General features: G+C 42.7%; 1 protein-coding gene across 1 annotated transcript in view; it reads right to left on the minus strand.

The window, feature by feature from the left end:
- Window positions 1-980: 980 nt before the first annotated feature.
- Window positions 981-22,280, minus strand: part of AMOT (angiomotin) — a 34,292-nt gene continuing 12,992 nt past the window's right edge. Inside the window, exons 6-12 of the mRNA XM_009327844.1 lie at window positions 19,517-19,662; window positions 8,874-9,023; window positions 6,861-7,051; window positions 4,462-4,584; window positions 3,548-3,780; window positions 2,464-2,688; window positions 981-1,270 (exon numbers count right to left, since the gene is read on the minus strand). Coding sequence (XP_009326119.1) covers window positions 1,170-1,270; window positions 2,464-2,688; window positions 3,548-3,780; window positions 4,462-4,584; window positions 6,861-7,051; window positions 8,874-9,023; window positions 19,517-19,662 — 1,169 coding nt within the window. The 3' untranslated portion in view covers window positions 981-1,169. The remainder of the gene's footprint in view (window positions 1,271-2,463; window positions 2,689-3,547; window positions 3,781-4,461; window positions 4,585-6,860; window positions 7,052-8,873; window positions 9,024-19,516; window positions 19,663-22,280) is intronic.

The raw sequence follows: 22,280 nt of genomic DNA on the forward strand, positions 1-22,280 counted from the left end.
ATGTGTAATTTTCTTCTGTAATGCCTCTGGGACATTCTTTAAGCTGCCCTCTCCAGTTAGATGAAGAAAAAAAAAATATTTTGGAAGGAGAGAATTCGCCATCTTAAACTTTACACCGAGCTCCTCTTTAAAGCTCTACCTCTGAGGCTTTGCTATATGAAAAAGAATCTAGCATCTCCGAGAAGGAAGGACATACAAAGTAGAAGGGCATTTGAAATACAGAAGAATCTGCTACGGAGAAAGATCTCCACAGATGCAGTAGATTTAGTTGCTAACACTGAAAAGCAACAGGGCTTGCCACTTGCACTACGGTAAATTTGGAGTAGTTCCACTAAAGCCAATGGAATTACAATGGCAGAAATCTGATCTAATAGATCAGGACTGAGCCTGTAAACTCTCCTTTTTTAATTTACGTAAAACATGAATGCAATATATTATTTACTATCCACTGTATAAATTATTGAAAAAGTACTTAAGTATAAAAGTGTGGCAAATCTTTCAATGAAACTAAAAATGTGAAATGCGACATTAATCACCGGAGTCATTTTTTTAATAAAGAAATAAGACAATTTGGGAAAAAGAAAAAAAAAAAAAAGAATGTTACCACACTGAAAACGGAAATCTTTCCAGCCTATGAATGTGAAATACCTATTCTGAGTTCTTACGCTGAGTGTAAAGAGAAATCTCCCTTGATCACAGCTCAAATTTATAAAAGTTTCTCAGAACACCTGCATTCTAAAACCTTTAAGTGATGCTCACAACTAAGTCCCTGGTTCTGATCATTATAAGGCCATTATGCTCACCTTACTGCGTCCAAGCTAGACATTTAACCAACAGCTGTGACAGTAGGTACTTCTGTTTAAGAGACTTTAAAAATACTGAAATGAAATATCAAAGGTAGTGCATCTAAGTTGTTGTTTTTTCTCCAGATGTTACCAGATCCAGTATTTAAAAAATAAAGGGGGAAACTTTCAAATAACAAGTGTTACGGGTTTTTTATAATTTAGAACAAATTATAAATTAACCTGTCCATACTTTTGAGACATAATATACAAGAGCAAACAGCTGAGTGTTCTTTTATTACTCAGGTACTACAATTTTTTCCCAATAAAAATGTCTTTTAAAAATTTCTTGCTACTGTATCCCAGCTCAGATCCTGGTACAGCCTTTCAGATGAGGTATTCTACCATCTCTCCATCTGGGAGGTCCTGCCCCATGGTCTGAACAGGGGCTTTTCTTTCAAGAGTGCTGGAGTGGAAGAGTGGCCCATCTACATGATGAGGAAAAACAAGAGACAGACAATCAAAGCTGTAACTTCAATGAGGTTAGAAAAATGACATTAACATTTTTAAAAGTCATCTTCTATCATTGGCCAAAAGACAGCTAACAACTCCTTACTTCATTTAAAAAAATTCAATTCTTCATCTATGTAGCCAGACAAATAAAGATATTTTATCAAATTCCCTTTGGGTATCTCCCAGTGATACATAATGACATATAAAACTGGAGTGACTGCATTTAAACCAACGTAGTCAGTGTAGACTTTCACCACAAAACCTGTTCCCCTGTCTCCCTCAATACCCATTAAATAGCATAGCATGGGCAAGATGCACAGCAGACCAACCAAATTCACTCTTCCATAAAGAACAACATAATTGTAATGCGTCTGTAAGTAGAAGAGGCAAGGTTGTGTAATCTGCATTGATTTGGCAGAGTGGGCTGGAAAATGAGCAGCTCTTGCCAGCTCGGAGCTCTGTGGGAAGCAAATTCAGCTTCTGTGACAGTCACTGTCAACTAGAGCTACTTGTGCCAACGCTGAAGTCATAGAATCATAGAATCATTAAGGTTGGAAGAGACCTCCAAGATCATCGCGTCCAACCGTCAACCCAACAACACCATGCCCACTAAACCATGTCCCTAAGTGCCTCATCTACCCGTTTTTTAAATACTTCCAGGGATGGGGACTCAACCATCGGCCCTGCGACTGGGACAGTACAATAACGAGACAGCTTTATCACGATAGCTACCTTCCCTTCTTCGTCCTCCCCCTTATCTGAGTCCACTTGGCTTTGAATACCCACTAAAATGCAATGGCCAGTTTCTACAGCCTGTTTTCATACGCCGTTTAAACCCCACATGCTACTCACAATTTACTTCAGAGGAGACACTGACTCAGAGACTATCCTGGGACTTGCATATACCTGCTCCAATTCTTAAATCTCGCTATACCTCTCTACCCAGTGTGTCCATGCTTATGCTACCACTCTTAAGGTTTTTTTTTTTCCTTCAGAGCGTCTGAGACCCCTCAGAACATTGTCAAGCTTGCCTCTGAAACCCATCTGTCCTCACAAAAACTAAACCCAGTTTTCCTGAATGGAAAAAGGGACGGCAGGGCCTGCCCCACAGAGCAGATGGCGAGTCAGTGGCAGGGGCCCCTCTGGGAGAGCAGCTGAGCTTTGTTACCTGTTTTGTCTGCACTGTAGCCCAGGTTGGTACTGGGGAGTCGTCCTGGTGTGGGAGCCGCAGTGGAAGGTGGATCTTTGCTTTGTTCGTTCCCCCGGTCAGTCTGGGTGCTGCAGTCTCTGCTGCCTGTTTTCGAGTGGGCTGACAGTAACGGTGTGGAAGGAAGGACAGGAGAGGGGGTGGAGGGAATGGATTCGGAGCGATATTCTGTTCCCAGCAGAACACCTTTGTGGAAAAAGGGAAGGAAATTTCACAATCCCAGAAAACTAACTGTTAGAAGTTCTGCACCCCTCTGGAGTACTTGCTCTAGGATCTGGAAAAGTGCTCCATGCTTCAGCAGACAGCACTAATTTACCTATCTATAGCACCTTTCACCACTGGGTGCTGAAGTACCTGAAGAATAGCAGTATCCTCATGTTGCTGCATGCAAAGATACGCAAGTGGGCACTAACACCTTACTTCCCTGTCTCTAAGCAGTGGCCCATCTATGGCAGGGTAAACCTGCACACTCTGAAATCAGCTGGAACAGATTCTCATTTACATTTCAGGGTCTTTTAGTCTCATAGGGAGGGCCTTTGGGCCTAACTTCCCCCCAGAAAAAAAATAATCATCTAAGATTTGCTTTGATACAACTCATTTTCTCTGAACAATGGTGTCGAGCCATTCCAGACAGGAGTCATGTTAGTGCAGGCACAACACTACAGGATAGCAATCCTGATTAGTATCTCTGCTCCTATTCAAGGAGACTTTACACCTTCAGACAGCTGTAACAACCCAGCTGAAAGCAAGCGCTTGGGAACTCTGAAAACTGTATCTCAAATATCCCTAAAATCAGGTACCAAATTGGGAATAAAGGCTTACATATTTTAATGACAGAGCCTGGACATCAGAAGTCGCTATTTCCCAAAAGTGATTAAAACAAGCAGTTGTTCCAAATGTGTCCCATCTCGCTTGCAGTCAGCTTTACTGCCACGCTAGGCCAGCTGATCTGTCTGTCCAAAACACCCTCTTCCTTCTGCTGCTCCTGCCTCCCCTCTAAACAGTGACTCGCAAATCTGAATTGCCACTGTTATTTAAAAATTACCTAGGCTGCCTTTCCAGCTCTTGTCCTCCCTCTTCTCCTCCAGGATGGGAGTGCTGCTCAGTGTTGACGAGTGGGACAGCAAGCCCGAGCCAGCGTTCGAAATGGACATCAGCGACTTGGCGGGTCTCATTGAGGAGAGCTGGTCTGTCTTACCAGGCTCCTTCCGGGAGCGCTGCTGCAGGACTTTGATCATGGCGTCCTTCTCAATGATCTGAGCGTGCAGAGTCTTAATCCTTTTTGAGAAGTACAAAGAAGAACAATGTACTTGTACTCCTATCTCCTTGGACGGAGGCCTCAACGCCGCCATGGCTGTGACTAGGGCTTCCTTAGGCATTTGGGGAGGCAGAGAGAGGATGCCAGTGAGCTTATTGCCCTGAATACCAGCGGTTCACTGGGCCCACCAGAGCAGATCATGCATGAGACTTCCTGTATACATGCATGAGAGAATGGCACAGCGATACCCACCCACCTTTGGCTACTGGAAGCTGCTCTAAACAGCCATGGAAGGGGCTTTGAGACAAAGCTGAGCGTTATGGGCAGGACATGAGACCAACAGAAAGAAGAGGATTAACACACTTTGGCGAGTCTGCACTGGACCTAACCCCATGGAAAACAGTTCTGTGAGACTGTTAAGAGGTGTCTGGAGCCTGGGGTCTGATGAAGATGCCCTGAAGAGAGAAGAGGAACAAGCTAGATACAAAAAAATCTAAGACGACTTTTTTGCATTAGCCCTCAGTATCAAGACAGGTTTTGGATTGCTATGTAGATACTTCCTTGGTCAAATGAGCGTCTGGCATCCTACATCATTGCTGCTGGTGAAGACACAAGAATTTCTGGTTCTGAGGCGTCTACCCAGACAATTAATTTAAAATCCCTGTCCTAAAGAAGCCAGATAGGACCAAACTGCATTTTACCTTCCCTCCATGTCAAGACACCTCCTGTTGGCAAGCAGGATCTCTTCCTCCTCCTTCTGAATGCGAGCTTCCAGCGAGGTGTCATAGCTAGGGTTAGGCGAGTGGCTGATCACTGTTGTGTCCCTGAGAACAAGCAGTAGAGCAGATGAAGGACCAGCTAAGTTTGCTGCTTTCCTCCTAGCAGCACAAAATTATTGCTCAAAAGTAACAAAAAAGAATATCCACTTTTTTTGAGTTTAGGCTGGCTCAGTGTCTTCCAAAAATCCAGCTCCCAGTCCTAATGAAAGAAGGATTACAAAAATATGCAAGTCATTACAACAATAGTCAATTTACTGTCCATCTCGGGCCAGTCTATGATCTAACTGATTCACTGTACTATTGTAAACTGATCGATGAGGCAAATCCAAGGACATGGGGAGGGGGAAGGATGGTATAGAACACTCGGCACTTTTCTTCAATTGAAACAGCACAAACTTCACTTCAGATATAAAGCTTTTTCCCTTCCCCTTCCAACAGTATCATACAGGGAATCTGAGTATCAAAGGGAACTAGGCATGGAAGTTTCTTAAGCAATCCTAAGCAGCTTGGTCCAAAAAACTTGGAGTGGGCTGAAAACAGTTTTAGACTGATTCCATATAGTGCCTGATGTTAACACTGTGATAGTTGTTCAGTCCTCTAACCAAAACATAATGAGTATTTCATTCTACTTGTTGCTGTTCAGTCAGAACAAAGTCACTGTGCTACGCTCTGTATCAATGCATGTCTCATAACATTAAAAGCATGTTACTGACATAGCTATGCATTAACATAATTAGAAAAAAACAAACACAAAAAAATATTTGGAGTTACCAAGAGCTCCAATTCATTGTAATGAGAAATCTGTTCTCTCAGACTCAGCAGGTCTAAGAACTGTCTGGTAAATGTATCTTTAACTCTGCAAAAGTTCAGATCAGGAACAGCAAAGCACCCATGTGAAGGGCATAAGAAGGTCACTCATCAAAGAAACCTACCCTGACCCAGATTCCTGCCTGTGCTGAAAAGCATCCTTCCTGCAACCTCAACTTCCTAAGGGATGCTATTTTCCACTATCAAAGAAAAGGGAAAGAAGTTTGTGCACAGTGTAGATGAGGTTGCCACTGAAATTAGTGGAATCCCTCACAGCCTATATTTTTGAAGGAGATACTATAGGTGCCAACTGCATATAAACTTGCAGAAGTATTGACACTAACGGAATACTCTCTTTTAGGGGAGAAGCAGCTAGAAGGAAATGGAAAAACAGAGGTTGGCCCTTTCCTGACTGGAAGGCATTCTTGTTCATTTAACAAAACCTGAACAGGCCTAACACATCCCCTCTCACTCCATGATAAACAATAGACCAGACTCCTACTTATCAGCGCACGCTGAAAATATAACATGGCCTCTAAGGACAAGCAGTAGCAAGAGCCTTTAGAGACTCTCTGGGGAGGCAGAAAACAGTGCACAAGAAGCATCAATACCCTAAAATAACAGCCTGTTTCTGGAGCAAGATAAGATAAGTCTTTAAATGCTAACACAGCAGATCTGCAACTTTACCCCTGTAATTCTAGTATGATCTTACGAGCTAGGAAGCCAGTTATGATAACATCCCTATTTGAATCTGGTTCATGAAACAATCTAAAATAAAATCTGCTGTCAAGAACCAGAAACTAGTGAGCAATGAAGTTATATGTAAGCAATACCTAACGCTGAAGAGTTGCACTCCAATAACAGCTCTTGTTTACCAACTAGCTGAAGCACTTGGGCCTATTTACAGCCATAATAAGTGTTTCCGTACAGTTGTCTTGGAATGTGAGCTTGTTACCAAATTTCAGACACCCTTCACTTCCCACCCCCACAAGCAGTGCTCTCCATACACAGCAGAATGTTTTGAGCAGAATTTCCTAATAGATGTTTCTGGTTAGTAACCATGTTGAGGACAATGCCACAAAGTAATTTGCAAAAACATTCTGGAGAACAAGTAAGCCATTCAGGGTGAATGATGTGAATCACCAAGCTTACCCCATCTCACATGACTTCAGCAAGGACTGATTCCTGTTCAAAAAAATAAAAAAACAAAACCCTTCTCATACACCTATTTTTGAATCAACAGCTTCTAGGAATGGCTCAGAACAATTCTAGTCTGGAAAATGGCTCCTGCATGTAGAGGAATCTTCCTCTGGAAAAAAGTTTCTAATTGTTGGCAATTGCACAGCTCCCAGGAAAAGCAGCCAAGCTCCATTTGCATGCAGAAGTCTGAGAAGCCGCTCAGACCACAAGGCGAGGTATCATGGGAGGGTGGTATGACAACATTCCTTGGTGGGAAATATGACATTCAACTGGAAAAAGAAAATAATCCCTGTACTATGAAAAGTCTCATTTACCTCTGAGCAGCCACAGTTGCAGCTGCATCCAAAGCAAACTGTCTCATCACACTCTCCTCCAGGTATTTCTGTTCCCACTTGGTCATGTCAGCTTCCAGAGCAAGAATCCTTTCTTCCTTCTCGCGCAGGAGTTCCATAAGCGCCGTGGCGTTGTACTCCGAGACGTTGGCAGCCTGAGATGTACCCTGACGCTGGTTTCCAAAAGCAAAAAGAAAAAAAAAGTTGTCGTCTCAGGATGCATCTGTAAGACTCAGGGTTGGTTTGTTGGCTTTTTGTCTGAAGGACAGAGGCTGGTCCAGAGCAGCACTGGCTTGACGCAAGAACCCCCCCAGAGTGAAATGCAGTGGCCTATGCCATGCTGGGCAGACCAGGTGATGGTAATGGTCTGCTTTAGAGCTCCATCAGAAACATCTGCAGGGGCAGTTCAGCCTCACTCTGTCAAAACCAGGAAACAAGCTCGCATAATGCAAGAAAGGCTGCTTCTGTTTTCCAAATGTTGAAGCTCAAAAGTCATAAAACATCAAGCACTGCTCCCAAGAAAGACAGCTTAACTCACAGCACCCGTGCTAGAGTTAGTGGTGCTTCCTGGTGCCACTCCAGAGCTGGTCGATACTAACAAGCAAATACCTGAGACGGAAAATACTCTTAAGGCCTTTTTCCATGTGCAAAGCCCCACATGTGCGCCCGAGAGCTAGATCATGCTATTCAGGTCTGATATCTACAGCCCATCCATAATGCTTAAAGTAACAGAGACTTACTTCCAACACTGTTCCAGCAAAACACTAACTAGTATACAAGAGTTACCACATCTTTAAAAAAAAACCAACATCCAAAATATTTTTAAAGGATTTGGTTATTAAATCAATATGATCAGTGTATACCTGTGGATTAAGTAGCTGGGGATTAAAAATAATTCAGTTCTAAAGTAAGATTTGGAAGACAGGCAGCGTTCCCTTTCAAAACAAGAAAGAGTGGAGATTTGCTGAGCTAACAGTTCAACGGATAAAATGCATAGTTTTATATGGAAGTCTCATCTGGGATTGGCAGGATATTTGACTTAAAAATAAAAAAAAAATAGTTTAAAAGAAAATAAATTGGGCAGACAAGCTACTTTATGTTCAGCTCAGAATTCTTAACCATGACAAGAAAGCTATTTTTTTGCATTGACTCAGGCTCAATGTCAAAAATTGTGGGGTTCGGAGTACTTAATCTTCCACAGGTAACACAGAAAAGTTTATCAAATTACTATAACTCCTACTAAAACCAATACAAAAATACAAGTCAGATTTAAATATCCATTCCTATGCAGAGGTGGAAGCTGGGGGATAAACATAACCTGAAACTAAATGCGATTTAGAACAAAGGCCTGCATTCTATTTCCAGCAAAATTTACAAACCCGACAGTTCACCTATGTTTGACATAGGTTGAAATAAAACTAAAACTTCACATTCAATTCATAACACTGCTGCACAATCTACTTCTCATTCATTCTTTTCACTGAAAAAGACTCACGTTACAATCGTAAGAATATACTCTACGTGAAGCTCCCATCCGTTTCCATCAACTGCATTTATAGAATTGGTTTTGCTGTTTTGGTTTTGTTTGGGTTTTTTAAATGCAAAAGCTTTTTGAAGGGCCTCTTTTCAGGCCAGCTGTTAATGAATTTTATATAAAATCTCAAACTGTGAACAGTATTTTTAAAATAATTTAAAAGTAAATATAATCAGGTTACTTAAAGCTAGAACACCATCTAGCTATACGGCTATGTCTGAATCTTGTCACATGATGGATTCCCTGTTGCTCTCTTACCTAAATTTTCTGGCTGGAATGGAAGAATTAAATCAAGTAAAAACAATACAATGGCCAGCAAATCCATGATTCTAGCTACCAAAAGAAAAAATGTGTTAATTTTACAAGATGGAAAAAAACACTGCCCTTCTTTTATGTGTGGTGCAGGTTATAGTGTACAATCCTACAAGAAGCCTAGTATGGCACCGGGAAACAGCGGGTACCTGCTGCATCCGGAGAGATTCCAGTTCTCTTTCGAGCCGGGTCCGCAGCCTATGTTCCAGCTGTTCCCGTTTCTCACATGCTGCCTGCAGCTGAACCAAGGCCTGCTGCATCTTCTCCACCTTCTCAACATAGACCTGCTTCTTTTTGAGCTGAAACAAAGGAAGAAAATGCAACAGAAGTTAAACAATGAGAACAAGTGAGTGAACTTCTGGCTTTGTACACATTGCAGAGCACAGAAACACCAGCCAGGAAGAACACGTCCAGATGACTGACTGTGTCTCAGACTCCTACTCTGGACTCGACACTCAGGATGTTACAGGTCTTTCCCATCCCTGCTTTCCTGCTAGGTATATTTGTTATTCTTGTCCTCAGTGACCCCATGGCAATGATGGGGAAACCGAGGTAATTATCTGTTGCAAATGACTGAGAGCAGCGATGGGCTAGAAAGGGCATCTGGGTTCATAATAGAGTGTTTAAGTGACTTAGCACATGTAACAAGGTAACTGTAGCAAAGACAGCATTTAGAGCTGGTCCACAAGTTGGGAACACTTTTCGGTGCAATATTGAAAACTGCTGGCAGTGATTTTATGAAATTAAGCAAAAACTGAATCAAAACTTGCAGGATCCTATTCCAGTCCCATAACAATAGAATAATGAATAGGACCAAAGCATACACTAGACACCGCCTGTGCTCTCTCCACACTGCAGCCAGGTTTATTGTAGCAGTCTGGACATTCATCTCGGTCATCTTGGCTCAGTGTGACCTGAGAGGTCCTGCTCCGTTCCTTGCCCCTGCCCTTCTGTCCTCCTCCATCATTCACCCTGCAAACCGAGCTGCTATCCTGCCTCACGATAAGCAATGAAAACTACCACGCTGAGACCCCCAATAACTGTCTTAGCAAGGTTAATCCACAGTTGAGGCAGAATAAAAGCAAACTAAAATATGAATTAAAAAAAAGAATAAAACACCCCCAGGGCCCAGCTCTATTCTAATATATAGAATACTGAACACCTATGGACATAATTTTCTGTTAAGGAAAAGACTAACAATCACAATTAGCTGGCCTTCTGCGGCAAATCTGGGGCATTGCTTTTTTGGCTATGATTGTCATAAACCCTGAAATACAAAAATAGCAGGAAGAAGACAACTTTGCCCAACAGTAAGAGCTAAAGTCTAGAGAAGCAACCACAATGCAAAACACAGACTCCCTCATGTGAGTTCAAAGAGCTACTCTACAGCTTCATGGAAGGAAAGTCCACCGAGGGATATCAAAGACAAAAGACACCACTTTTGGCTCAGGAAGTCCTTCTTGGAAGCAGAAAGTATTCTGGGAAAGTATCACTGTTTCTTGGCCCCATTCTGATAGTGTTCCCTAGGAATCTGCTCTAAGTTTCCGCAGAGACAGGATACTAGGCTTGCTGGGCTTTGATCTGAACCACATGAGCCGTTCTTACATTGTACCTTCCTTCTGAAAATGCCTTATCATGTGTTTCTTCAAAATTTTCCCTTTTCACACTCCTGTTCCTTGAGGCAATCCAGAGACTGCAATGTGAATAGCAGAGAGAGAAAAATCTCCAAACGCTATTAATCCCAGACATGCTATCCTTTTCTTCTCTTCATAAAGGCAGCATGCATCTAATCCCACAGCATGAATCTTGCTGCCCTAGAGGATCTTCCCCAAATACGTATTTTATAATAAAAGTTACATTAAATAGTGAGTAATCCAGCCAAAGGCCTTCCCACCAGTGCATGTACAGTTTCTTTGATTGCACAAGATTTCAAGCTTGTTTGAAATGGGAGGGACAAGAACATTTTAATACAACTTAATATTCCGCTGCTGCTCTGCAGAAAATCAATAAAAATGTTATACTTAATAGATCTTTTTATTCCAGATCATAGTGCTTAATAACGCTGATTTAAGCTTTCTCAGACTCCAGTAACGTATACACTAATGCACTAGTTTTACACTTAGATTAACAGCAGCTCATAGTAGTTATGTAACTAGCCAAAAATGATAAACTATGAGTCAGCAGCAGAACCTAAAAATGGAGAGCACCCAGTACCTTGGGTTTGCATATCAGCTTACTGACCCAGACAAGAATAAGGAACAACCTAATGAACTCGCTAACAGTGAAATATCATGCATCAAGCTGAATAATAATCTTTTGAAAATCAGCTCTTCTCCCCCACTCTTCTATATAAAAAAATTAAGGGAGGAAGGACAGACATTTGGTCTCTTATTACCTACCACAAAGCATTTAAATTTCTGAAAAGTTTTTTTTTTAACACACAGGTAAAATTCTCCTTGCAAAAGATAGCCGCTGACAACATTTTACTAGTTTCATAATCAATAAACCTGAGTACGCATATGTGTGGATTAACATTTTGGCCTGCACTCAAAGAATACCAAGAGCCCAGCCAAAAAAGAATTAGGACACAGAAATTCCACTGAAAGGTTCACTTTGAAAGGGCTCCCATCAGCTGAACCTGCAGGTGAAATGTTGCAACACAAGCTGTTGCCCAACTTACCAGCACTGCCTACACATGCTTAACTCATGCGCCAGACCTAAAGTACAGGCACAGCTTGTTCAGTGGCTTTTCATAAAGACAACTCTTTTTTTCCCTTCACAAAATACACTTCATCTTCCAGCATCAGGAAGAATTAGGAATGTTAGAAAATTTGGGGTTTGTGTGTGTATTTTTTTTAATGGCTTAAAACCAGATTTAATTCAGGAATCCCTCAATTTTCAGTTTTTTGGAACACAGATGTTCAGTAAGCTTTAAATGCACGTATGTGCTCCAGCCAACTCAGCTTTCCTAGTGTGTCTTTTGACACAATTATCCTTTATATCCTTATGAGATTGTTTCATTTCATGCACTCGCTGCACTCAGTCAACCCACTGCATATTCTGACAGTGTCATTCATTTCCAGCTCTGCCACCTCTGCTACTGCAAGTATTTGTGAGGAACAATTTACCTTTCTGTGAACAAGGATTCTCCAGGAGTGGTAGTAGTGAAGTTTAATTTTTTTTTTTTTTTTTTTTAAATCTTTCTGACTTGATCTGTCCTCTCAATGTAAAGAGGATCAGGAATAATTCTTCCAAGCGCAGAGGGATTGCATTACCATAAATTGAGAGTTTGATCGTGTTTTCCTAAGACAGGAATTGGAAACAGAGTTTCCTGAGTATTGCCAGGGTGCTGCAGATGTAAGTGAGATGGGAAGAAGAAAAAGAGGCAGCATGCTGAGGCTTGTTCTTGGTCATTTGCTATGGATTCCCCACCCTCTCTCTTCCAGCAAAGAACCAAAACAGGCTGCTCAGTGCCAAGGGCCACAGTACCATCTACCGTGGGGTAGACGGCATCAAAGGATGCTGGAATTCTCTCCTCTGCAACAGGCCTTGCAGTGAACACGTGCTCTAGGTAAGAGTTCATTCCTGAAGCTTTACAAGGATGCAGTCACTCCGGTATATAATTTTAAATACATTTGACAAGATAGTAATTTTCCTTTTGATGGTACTGCATTTAACTAAGAAGCAAGCTCATGCTCACATAATGTATTGTAACTGTTTTGCTTTGAAGGGTGCTCTGAAAATGCAGAGCACTTTACCCATAATAATACCTGTATTATAACACCTCTTTAAGACAGTAAGATCTCAAATAACCTCAGTGCCCGTCTTGAAGCACAGCAGAGCACTTCAGCATGACTGTATCCCTTCTAAACATTTCCTACAGCACATGGCACAACTTTAATTGTGTGCATATCTTCTCCAGCTCAATCCCTGACTGCTTTGGAAAATGTCCTAACCAAGTATCAGAGGTCAGGCTTTAACTCTATCAACAAGATTTTCTAATGAAACCACTGTAAACAACAGCAGCCACTCTCCAGTTCACATCCACTACGATGTTTACGTAAAGTCTGCAACAGGACTGAGGACAAGAAAAATAAAGAAGGCAAGGACTGGCTTGGAACTCTGCAGAAATCTAGCACACAAAAGTGTGAACTGATGCAGGGAATACCCCTGAAAGATTCCCTGGCCTCCCGATCAAGTATTTCTGTCTTCATTTTATTTCCTCTATCCCTTGTCAAGATTGCTTTCTTCAGTTGAGAGCCAGCTGGGAGAAGCATGATACACTTGGGATTCAGAGGCTTCATTGCTCACAAGAGTCTGGCTGACCTGAAGAGCAATCCGTTTCCAAGTTAGTCAGAAAGATTTACTGCCTGAAAATGTCTGCACACCGATATCCCCCAACTGCAGGGCTTCCAGCAATGGAAAATGAATCAACCATTTTAAACATACAGGGATGAAATGACTAAACAAATTCACTAAACCTAGAAAACTGAAACTAGTCCTCAGAATCTTTTCACAGGAGAAAAGACTTCCCAAGACAACATAATGCCTGGCAGCGGGCAACCTGCTACAGGGAGCATTTGTATGGTGTAAAATCAACAGCCAAGGACAAAGCGTTCCTGTCAGAAATAGGGACGTTTGATTATTACTACAACTGCCCAGCAGAAAAGGGATTAACATTCTAAAAGCCAAACAAATCCTGTTCCTTCACTTGATTTAGGCTTCCACAAACCATGCAATCTCTCTCAGGAATCCCTGGTCCTTGCAGAAGAAAGGCTCTGAAGAGGGCGTGGAGGGTTCATGCACACAGCACAGGGAGCAGGGGCATACAGGAATGAGGAATTTTCACTGTCAAGTCACTAGAAGCAAGGGAGGTAGAGGCTGTAACATCCTCCAGACTGGAGCTGCCTCTGCAGGACAAACGCAGTCCTGGACATGCAGGTGAGGGGGAAGGAAGGATCTTCTTTCGTAAAGAGATTCATTGCTTCCAGATGCGTTACTCGGCAAAGAGTTTTTCTGGGGAAGACGACTTCCTGCATAGCTAGCAATGATTCAGAAACTCTCCCAGGCCTTTTGACAAACCCAGCCATTACCCTCTTCATCTTGGACAGCTCCTATTTCAGCAAATTGGTAACACTCGTCAGCATCTGCTTGTCTCCCACCCACTATTTCTGATGTCTTCAAAGTCCTTTGTTTAATATATTCAGGGTGTTTTCATTACATTCTGGGTTTAGCCTAAAGCTGAATCCATTCAGATACAGCTGAAAATGCGCTCCCCCACAAGAATTTGCCCGCTATGGCAGAAATGTAGTAAAAAAGAAAAAAAAAAGACAGCAAGCACGTCTAAACCACCTCTCCCTCTTGCAGTTGGAATATATTCCTCTAGGATGCCTTTGAACCCTCAGTTTGTTTGAATTCAGGCCCAATAAGGCGCCACTGGCCTCAGAAAGAACTCATGCTGAAGCAATTTGGTAACACTATCCTCTTGCTAGGGAATAGTGCTTGTTGCATGGGAATGTCATAATGTCGTCTCTCCGTTTGTGTTAAAATAAGTTATAACTCTCAAAGCCACCTCTGGAAAACTACTAACAGGCAGAATATGAGAGGTAGTGACACGGCAATAAAAAGCCAGTTCTGCATTGTTACAAGAATGCAGGTCATTAAAGACACACACAAATACTAGTTACAGGGAAGAGAGGGAGTTTTCTCTCGTCTCCACCCTACCCATCCATGAACGATAAGCCATCCAAAAAGTGTGCCCTTTAAAGCATCTCTGTCCTGAAAGGAGTAGTTATGTAGCTCTGAGAGCCTAAGCATTTAAGTGAGACAAAGCTGTGGAGACTAGGAATATCTTTTTATAGACCCAGAGAAGCGACTGGAAAAAAACAGACAAGCCTTCAAGCACACAAACTCTCCTTTGGGTCTCTTCCCTACAAACCAGAGCTCTGTTCTGAAAGTATCACAGACACAGCATGTAAAGTACAATAGATGTCATTTGAAAACGAACGTTTCTACATTTCCCCACAGACAGAACCCTTAGTGTTATCAGAAATAGTGTGCTATTTCTCCCCACAATAGCTGAGTGGGAAATGAATATAGTATCTTAGCTCTGATATCTGGCTTATGTTGAATTCTGATGGCTGAAAGATCTTATAGCTTCTAAATACAAACCACTTTTAGAGAAGATATTTCATTCAAACTTCTTCCCTTCCCCCAGCCCCCAATTTGCACCCATTAGAGAGGATGTCTGGCTTCTCTTTCCATTGCAAGGTGTGTGCATGAGGATGGCAAAGAGTAGATATTTATATCTTCTCAGTGGTAGTCACTATTTTTCAAAGCCGCCTCCTTAAGGCACTCATTAAAATAGCGGCTTGTAAAGTGGTGGAGCAAAGGAGTACAAGTTACACTACTATAAAAAAACCACAAACTTTTTTAAGTTGAAGTGTGGTCTTCCATGGTATGAATTAACCAGGGTAAGCAGAAATGACCAGGTTCAATAAAAGTTCTGGAAATTCCTTTTTTTTTTTTAAAAGTAAAACCAGTAGCAATTGTACCCTCTACATCCAGCAGTTGTGGTTAGATAAAGTATTTGGCATCAAACTCCCTCCTGCAATATTACAAGCCTGGTAAGGACTCACAGTAAGCCAGCATTTACCCCGAGTCTCAGGCTGGTCAGGACGGTCCTTTCTGTAAACCCAGCAATTCTGCCTTTGGCCTAGAGCAAAGCGAAGTTTAACCATCTGCTCTGTTTGCTAAAGGCTCTCAAGGTGTATGCTAGCAGATGTTGGTTAAATCGTGGCAATGTGACTATTTTAAAAGCTCACACATACAGGCCATCTGTGACCATCTACCAGCTACAAACCTGCTGCACACTGCAGCCATCCAAATGTTTACATCAAAATTGAGACCATCATGGCTATCCGTGCTCCAAAATGAGAATTTTTCATTGCTTTAGCTGCAAATATTATCACTAACAATTTCTTACTGTGATATATGTTTTTAAGCCAACATGCATTTTACCTAAAATGTATTCAATTTATCTCAAATTTATTGCATGTCATGAAAATAATCTGACGTTTAAAAAACAGACTAATACTTCACTAGAAACAATTTTAATAAGCTGCTGACATGCATAACTGTGGAACATCTACTAAAGGGAAGAATGAAAATGGGGAAGTGAAAATAGGGTTAATTACTGGGTATCTTTGTGTATAGTAGAGAAGTAGTAAAGTTTAAATATTGCTTATAAAACATATACATACTTAGCATGTCTATTTGCAGACATATTTAAGTTTGTTTTAAATACCCATGATCACTCACCCTTTTTAGCACTTTGCAGAAATAAACTCCACACTATTTAAAACTTTAATGGCAGCTTGCTCTAAATTTGAAGAGTCATTTCACCCCTGCTAACAGACCAGGGAAAGTATTCGGCAAATGTCTAGTTTTGCTTCCAATTGCTTCACACTATACTTCGGTATCTCCAAGATCATTCCTTTCTCCATCACATCTCGCATCCCTTTATCTCTTCCTTCCCTCTAACTTGGATGCTAAAATGCAATATATATAAAAGCTCTCAAAGCTCCATAGGAGTAGACAAGTATCTACATTTTACAAATGGGTGGTTTTGCTCAAACTGGCAATTCAGGCAAAGGATTTTTGAAAGGATCTGGAAGTTCCAATTCCAATGCAACATTTAAATTCAGCTATAGTGATATATGGCTTATAGCTCTCATTAGAACGGAAATATTCTTTTTATAAAGCAGCTGGTGAATATAAGGCAGGGTAACTCTGCTTAATAGGAAGTCAAAACGGAAGCGGGGGGGAAAGCTGAAAACTTACATTACAGGATGCAACAATTGAAATATGCACACCCCCCTCAGGCCCTGAGCCAGAGCGGCTGCCAAACCTTAGCGTAAGAAACTCCACCCTCTTCTGCAGGACTAGTTTGGAAATTCCTGACAATTACAGGGACTGGTAACTCAGATTAAGCTAGCAGGAATAAAAGAAATAATTGACAAATTGTTCATATACCTTGGTCACTGAATGTCACTAACTCAGACTGACACTTACAGTCCCTTCTAAATGGTGCCCTGAGCACTGAACTGCGTGCTTGGCTGTCTTTTGGAAAGTTACCAAACAGCTCGGGGATTTGAGAAGTTCCCACAATTTAATACTAATGAGGCAACAAATGCTTTATAATCCTAAGTATTTCATTAAAAAGTGATTTGGGAAACCTGCAAAAGTGACTCTTTACCCCTTCTGTTTCCCCTTAGTCCCCCTCACCTCTAGGAAAAAGCAGAGTTAATTCCTGCTCCCTCACTGAGACGCTTCCATATTTATCTACAACAGGAAGGGTGGCACTTCCTGCGCACCCTGGGATTCGAGCAAAGGTTGGATGCAAATGACCACAAGCCCTCATGCAATTGAGACCAGGGCATTTCATTCTATATCAGCATATGTGTGGTTTTTAAGCTATCATGCAATCTAGCCCACAGTTACTTACCTATTTTACGATTCTACCTAGGCAGAAATACTTTGCAAGAGCACTGAACACAATTCTTCTAGTAAAATGAGAGAGGTCTTTTGAAAAGAAAACATACAATTATTATTATCTCTAAAGGCTTCAACTTTACTGTGAGGGAGCCAATATTAGTGCCTACGCAGAGGTTCAACCTAGCCAAGTGCTCTGTGTGCTGGCTGATCACAGCACCTCTATACAAGTTGACTCCCAAGCGTGTAAATAGTTCCAGGGAAGCCGCAAGGATGTCCTGTGTACTTAAAGTTAGTCACACATCAGACTTCTAGTGTAATAAGGTGCTGAAATCTGAATGAAAGCCAAAGAGCTCCAATACATTGCAGGATCAAATGACAGTATAGTTTCAGAGCCAAAGAGAATCATGTCATGTTTAAATTACCTAATAACCTCATGCTCCCTGTTCCCCTAAGCAACAAAGGTGCAAGTCAGCCTTGCCAGGGAGATGCTGCAATTTTAGTGAAATCAATGGACTTGTCAACTGTGTGCAAGGCTGAATGTGGCCAGTGATATTTAAGCATTCTTCTGACTCTGTTCTTTTTTCATTATTATAATTTGTATTGCACAGGACCTGGTTCCCCAGTGACGGACCCCAGCCTGGCAATGCGAAGTGCTGTACAAATGAAAGCTCCCTGTCCCCAGAGCTCACAGCCTGAGTCTGGGACCGGAGACAACAGGCGGAAACACACACGTAGGGCAGGCCAAGTAGACAGTCTCTGGGTTAGCATGAACTGCGGCCCAGCCCTCTGCCAACCATGTTGTGAGCATCACAGCAAGGGATGCTTCAAAGTGGCCTTGCCAGTGTTTGCAGTGAAAGTGAGGACAGTCTGGGAGAAAGCACAGAAGCACTTGTTTGGGGTGGGGAGGAAGGGGTGGTTGGAAATTGAGAAGGACAAAGGTAGAAGACATCCTCTCAGCAACAAGGGGAGGAGAGAAACAGGGTTGGGTAGACCATGAGGGGCCTGGAAAGCAATGAGAAACTGCTTGAATTTGATGTGGTGGACAAAGGAAAGCGAGGTGGAACACTGGGGAGAAAGGCTAATAAGGTACGACGGCAGGTAACCCTGCAACAACATCCTGAATAAGCAGAGCAGATTCAAGAGGGGGCAGATTGAGGGAGGGCTTCCATGAAGCTGAAGAGATTAAAAGAAAGGTACTGCAAGGGGCAAAAATTAAGGACACCAGGGAAAGAAACAAAGGAAGGTTCAGGGGCAGGGCTACTGAGGCAAATACAGAGCTTAGAGAAGAGCAGGCTAAAATTAAGAAGGCAGCTACATCTGTACCTTGGAGAGGAGGCAGGCAGGCAAGATAAGATAGGAGGATGTTCACTTTGTATTTGATCATTCCTCCTCTCTTGGCACCATGGGATCCTGAATGAGAGAGGAGTAGAAGGAGACAAGGGGAGGGTTTGAAGAATGTTTCTGAAGACAGCAAGATGCAGGTGGATATAGGCACTGTGCTCAGCTGAGGGTGATGGTGAGTGCTAGTAGGCAGGAAGACTGCAGAATTGAAGGAGAGAACAAATCTGCAGTGGAGGAAGCGTGCTTGGTCATGAGATTTCCTCCAGAGGGTCTCTATGGAGGAAGAGTAGGAGTAAAGGAAGCAGAGGCTGCAAGTGGGAAATGGAGCCTTTGAGAGGAAAGGAGTAGGCGGGAGGAAAGAGGACGGACACTATGACGCAGAAGGGCAGTGAGGTGAGAGCCACGTGTGAGTGGCAGGGACAAGGCTACAAAAGAAACCGCTGTGAAAGCTGCCCAGCTAAGCAGCTCAAATGCATTATCCCCTCTTGGGAGGAAAGGGACAGAAAACAACCAAGGTCATGCCCAGCTTATTACGAATGCTGGGCACATACAGTGATCTGCACTGTGCACCATGATACCCTGGTGTAAGCGGAACACCTGGCAAGGGGACAAGCTGCATTCATTTGATATTAGTTAAAAGTCCATCCAGATCTGAATTTCTGCCAAGTTCAGGAGGTTGCCAGGGCTGGGATTTCAGTTCCAGCCCACTTCTATCAGTTGAAACAAAATGAAAACGAAACATGGCTGCTTAGACAAAAGCACTTCCAAGGAAATACAGATTTGTGGCTTATCTGTGCACAGTTCAGTGGTTTAACTAACCAACACAAAGCTAAGCCGACATAAATAGCTTTGAAGCAAGCAGATTTCCTTATACTTTGCACAAGACAAACTCATTCCCACAGTCACTTTTATTGGAACCCAAGCTACCCTAATTTCTCACTCCCAGCATCCTTACCTCCTCCTCCAGTTTCACCACCTTGGCCTGAGCATTGTTCAAGGCCTGGTCTCGGATCTCGATGTGTCTTCGTTGGTCCTCGTTGGTGGAGCGTGCAGCAGCCAGTTCTATTTCCAGTTTCTCTTTTTCCCGCTGTGTTTCCTTGTCTATCAAAACAAAGTGAGAGTTATCAATGGACAGCACTTGTCTCTATTCAACTTTCAGGAGTCTTTCACTCCAGAGGTGAAGGAAAGATCGTACTGGAACTTCTCACAAGAGAAAGAATGCAAATCTAGTGCTAAGGCGGGGGGGGGGAGCACATGGCTTTCAAGGAAGAGAAGGGCTTGTAACCCTGAAAAACAAGCATGGTACCTTCAGGTAACAATGTGCCACAATGCTAGCGAGAAGGAATACAACATGCATCACTCAGTACAGTTAGGTAATTTGCTCTGATTATGCAGATGGTTAGTGAAACTTGGCACCTCTTTACCCCTGAGCTTTCAGCAGTGGAAAACAAACTGGGTAATTTTAATATCCCAGGCTGGGGAGAGGAGATGGCAGAATTCTGTGCCTGAAAAACTTGTGCTCCTTTTTTTCACACTGACCCCACAAACAGGAAGGCTGTTCTGCCTGGGGCAGCTGTCCCCCTTCTCAAAGTAACACCCGGTTGTCCCACTTTGCTGGCAGTACCACCAGATGAGTCAGAAAACAAGTGAGCAATGTGAACTCCTCAGTCTACTGCCCTTAAAAACGACCCCCTGGGCCAGAACTGAAGCACATGTTTCTGTTCTGTCACTGCTCAAAGCAGACCTGCAGTTCAAGAAATCCCTTTGCCCAGCACTGAGAGTTCATGTCTGATGCTTTAAAGCCACCCCAAGCACAGCAGCTGGTCCTTTGCTGCTGCTCTCCAGAAGGAGCTGGACCTAGTGGGAGCAGCTACACTGTGTGCTTCAGGAACAGGGCAACTGCCTTCATAAAAAAATAAATAGGATAAAATAATTGGGGACTGGAGAAATTATCACACAGGGGTGTAAAGCAAAGCCTCAACACAAAGCTGATGTCCTCTGTATATGTTGTCATTCCCAGCTCAAGCCACCCAGCTACAATGATAACATTAACACACTTGCTGGATACATAACCACAGAATACTCCCTGGAGTGATCTACACCCAGCACTGATGACACCAGAGAAACTGCATTCCAGAAGCCAATATCCCACGACAAAGGAATGAGGACAAGGAGTGGAAGGCTTGAAAAACAGGAACTAGATCCTGGGTGTTAGGACAGACTGCATATGGAGTACACAGGCCCGTTTGTGCAAGCATGTGCATAACTATATTTACAGGACCACAATTATTCCCTTTCTTCTGCCAGCAGAGAGCCAGGAGCAAAGCTTTAGCAACACGGAGTAGCTAAAGATTCCCTTCTGCTAGGGAATCAACGCAGCCCACACACAGGTTGCAAAACAAACCTGTCCAGCAACAGCACCCAGAACTCTGCAGAGCAAACCCTGGCTGCAACTCAGAGCTAGCCTGTGACATAAGACACACGGACAAAGGCTAATGCCACCACTTGCCTATTCTTTTCCCCATCTCTCCCATCCCGGTATTTCTCCTCCACCCAGGAAATGAGTTGCTGACAGTGTCAGCAAGCTAAAATGTATTGCAGAAAATGGGCAGAGATGAGACATGATGGCATTACGCCAGCAGGTATCAATCAGTGCCAGCAGTCTGTTTGTTAATCTGTAAGTGCTTGCAGCAAGGCTTTTGGAGGTTTTGTTCCAGACTTTTCCCCAAATGAGTACTGTTTCACTTGACAAGTGCCTACAGCACTTCTAGAAACGCTGGGACCAACAAAATGTAACACTATGGTTTCCATGTTCATCCAAAAGGAAAAATTGAATGTAAGGCCTCACAGCTTTGACCTTCCCACCTCTCTAGGTGAACCTACGAACCTCGAAGTCCACCCAACCAGTTTGCGTGCAAGACTAAACTCACAGACCTTCCACTACCACCAGGAGTTTCGAATTCACACCCTGACAGCCATCTGCTTGCAACGTAAGCCACAAGGAATAAGCTAAAGACAACACAAGAGAGGGATACCAGCATTTGTCAGAGTAGCAGCAGTGTGTGTTACACCACAGAAAATCTCTATTTTGCAATTTTATTGCATTACCTTTTTATATAACAACTGCAGAAAAGTGACCATTGTCAGAAGGGTGGAGTACACTATGGGATGAGAGAAAAGTTGGCTTGCCGCCATCGGCCTCAAGACATTTCAGTACAAAGGAAAAGCAGCATTTCACATCCATCATTTTGGTTTGCCTTGTGATAAATCCACTGCTGTGGACAGAATTCATGACCCTCACCCAGCCCAGCATACTGCAGGCAGTGTTCGTCCCCTTTATTTTTGCTGAGCTGGATAGGGCAGTGGCAAATTAAAAGAGGGAAGAGATAGGAGACCTACCAGGTTCCAGTCCACTGGCCTTAACTCATGCCAGGACTCTTGTCAGCCTGGAAAGGTTTAATTCCAAAGCTTTCAGGGGACAAAATAGGTGGACAAATTATCCTGTACATTATGGGGTATACGCTGATTTTACAGTTTAACTGCAAACTACATTTGCTCCAAAATCTCTAATAAATGCCATCAGATGGACTTTGCATACTGACAGAAAAGGAATTCTTGAATCCCTCCTCCTTTCTTCACTGCCAGTTTTGAACTGTCACTGCCCTGATTCCTGTCCCGGTAGAAAACCAACAGATCTGAACTACGCTAACCTGCTGCAT

Source organism: Pygoscelis adeliae, unplaced genomic scaffold (genome assembly GCF_000699105.1).
Source record: "Pygoscelis adeliae isolate BGI_AS28 unplaced genomic scaffold, ASM69910v1 Scaffold14, whole genome shotgun sequence".
NCBI lineage: Eukaryota > Metazoa > Chordata > Aves > Sphenisciformes > Spheniscidae > Pygoscelis > Pygoscelis adeliae.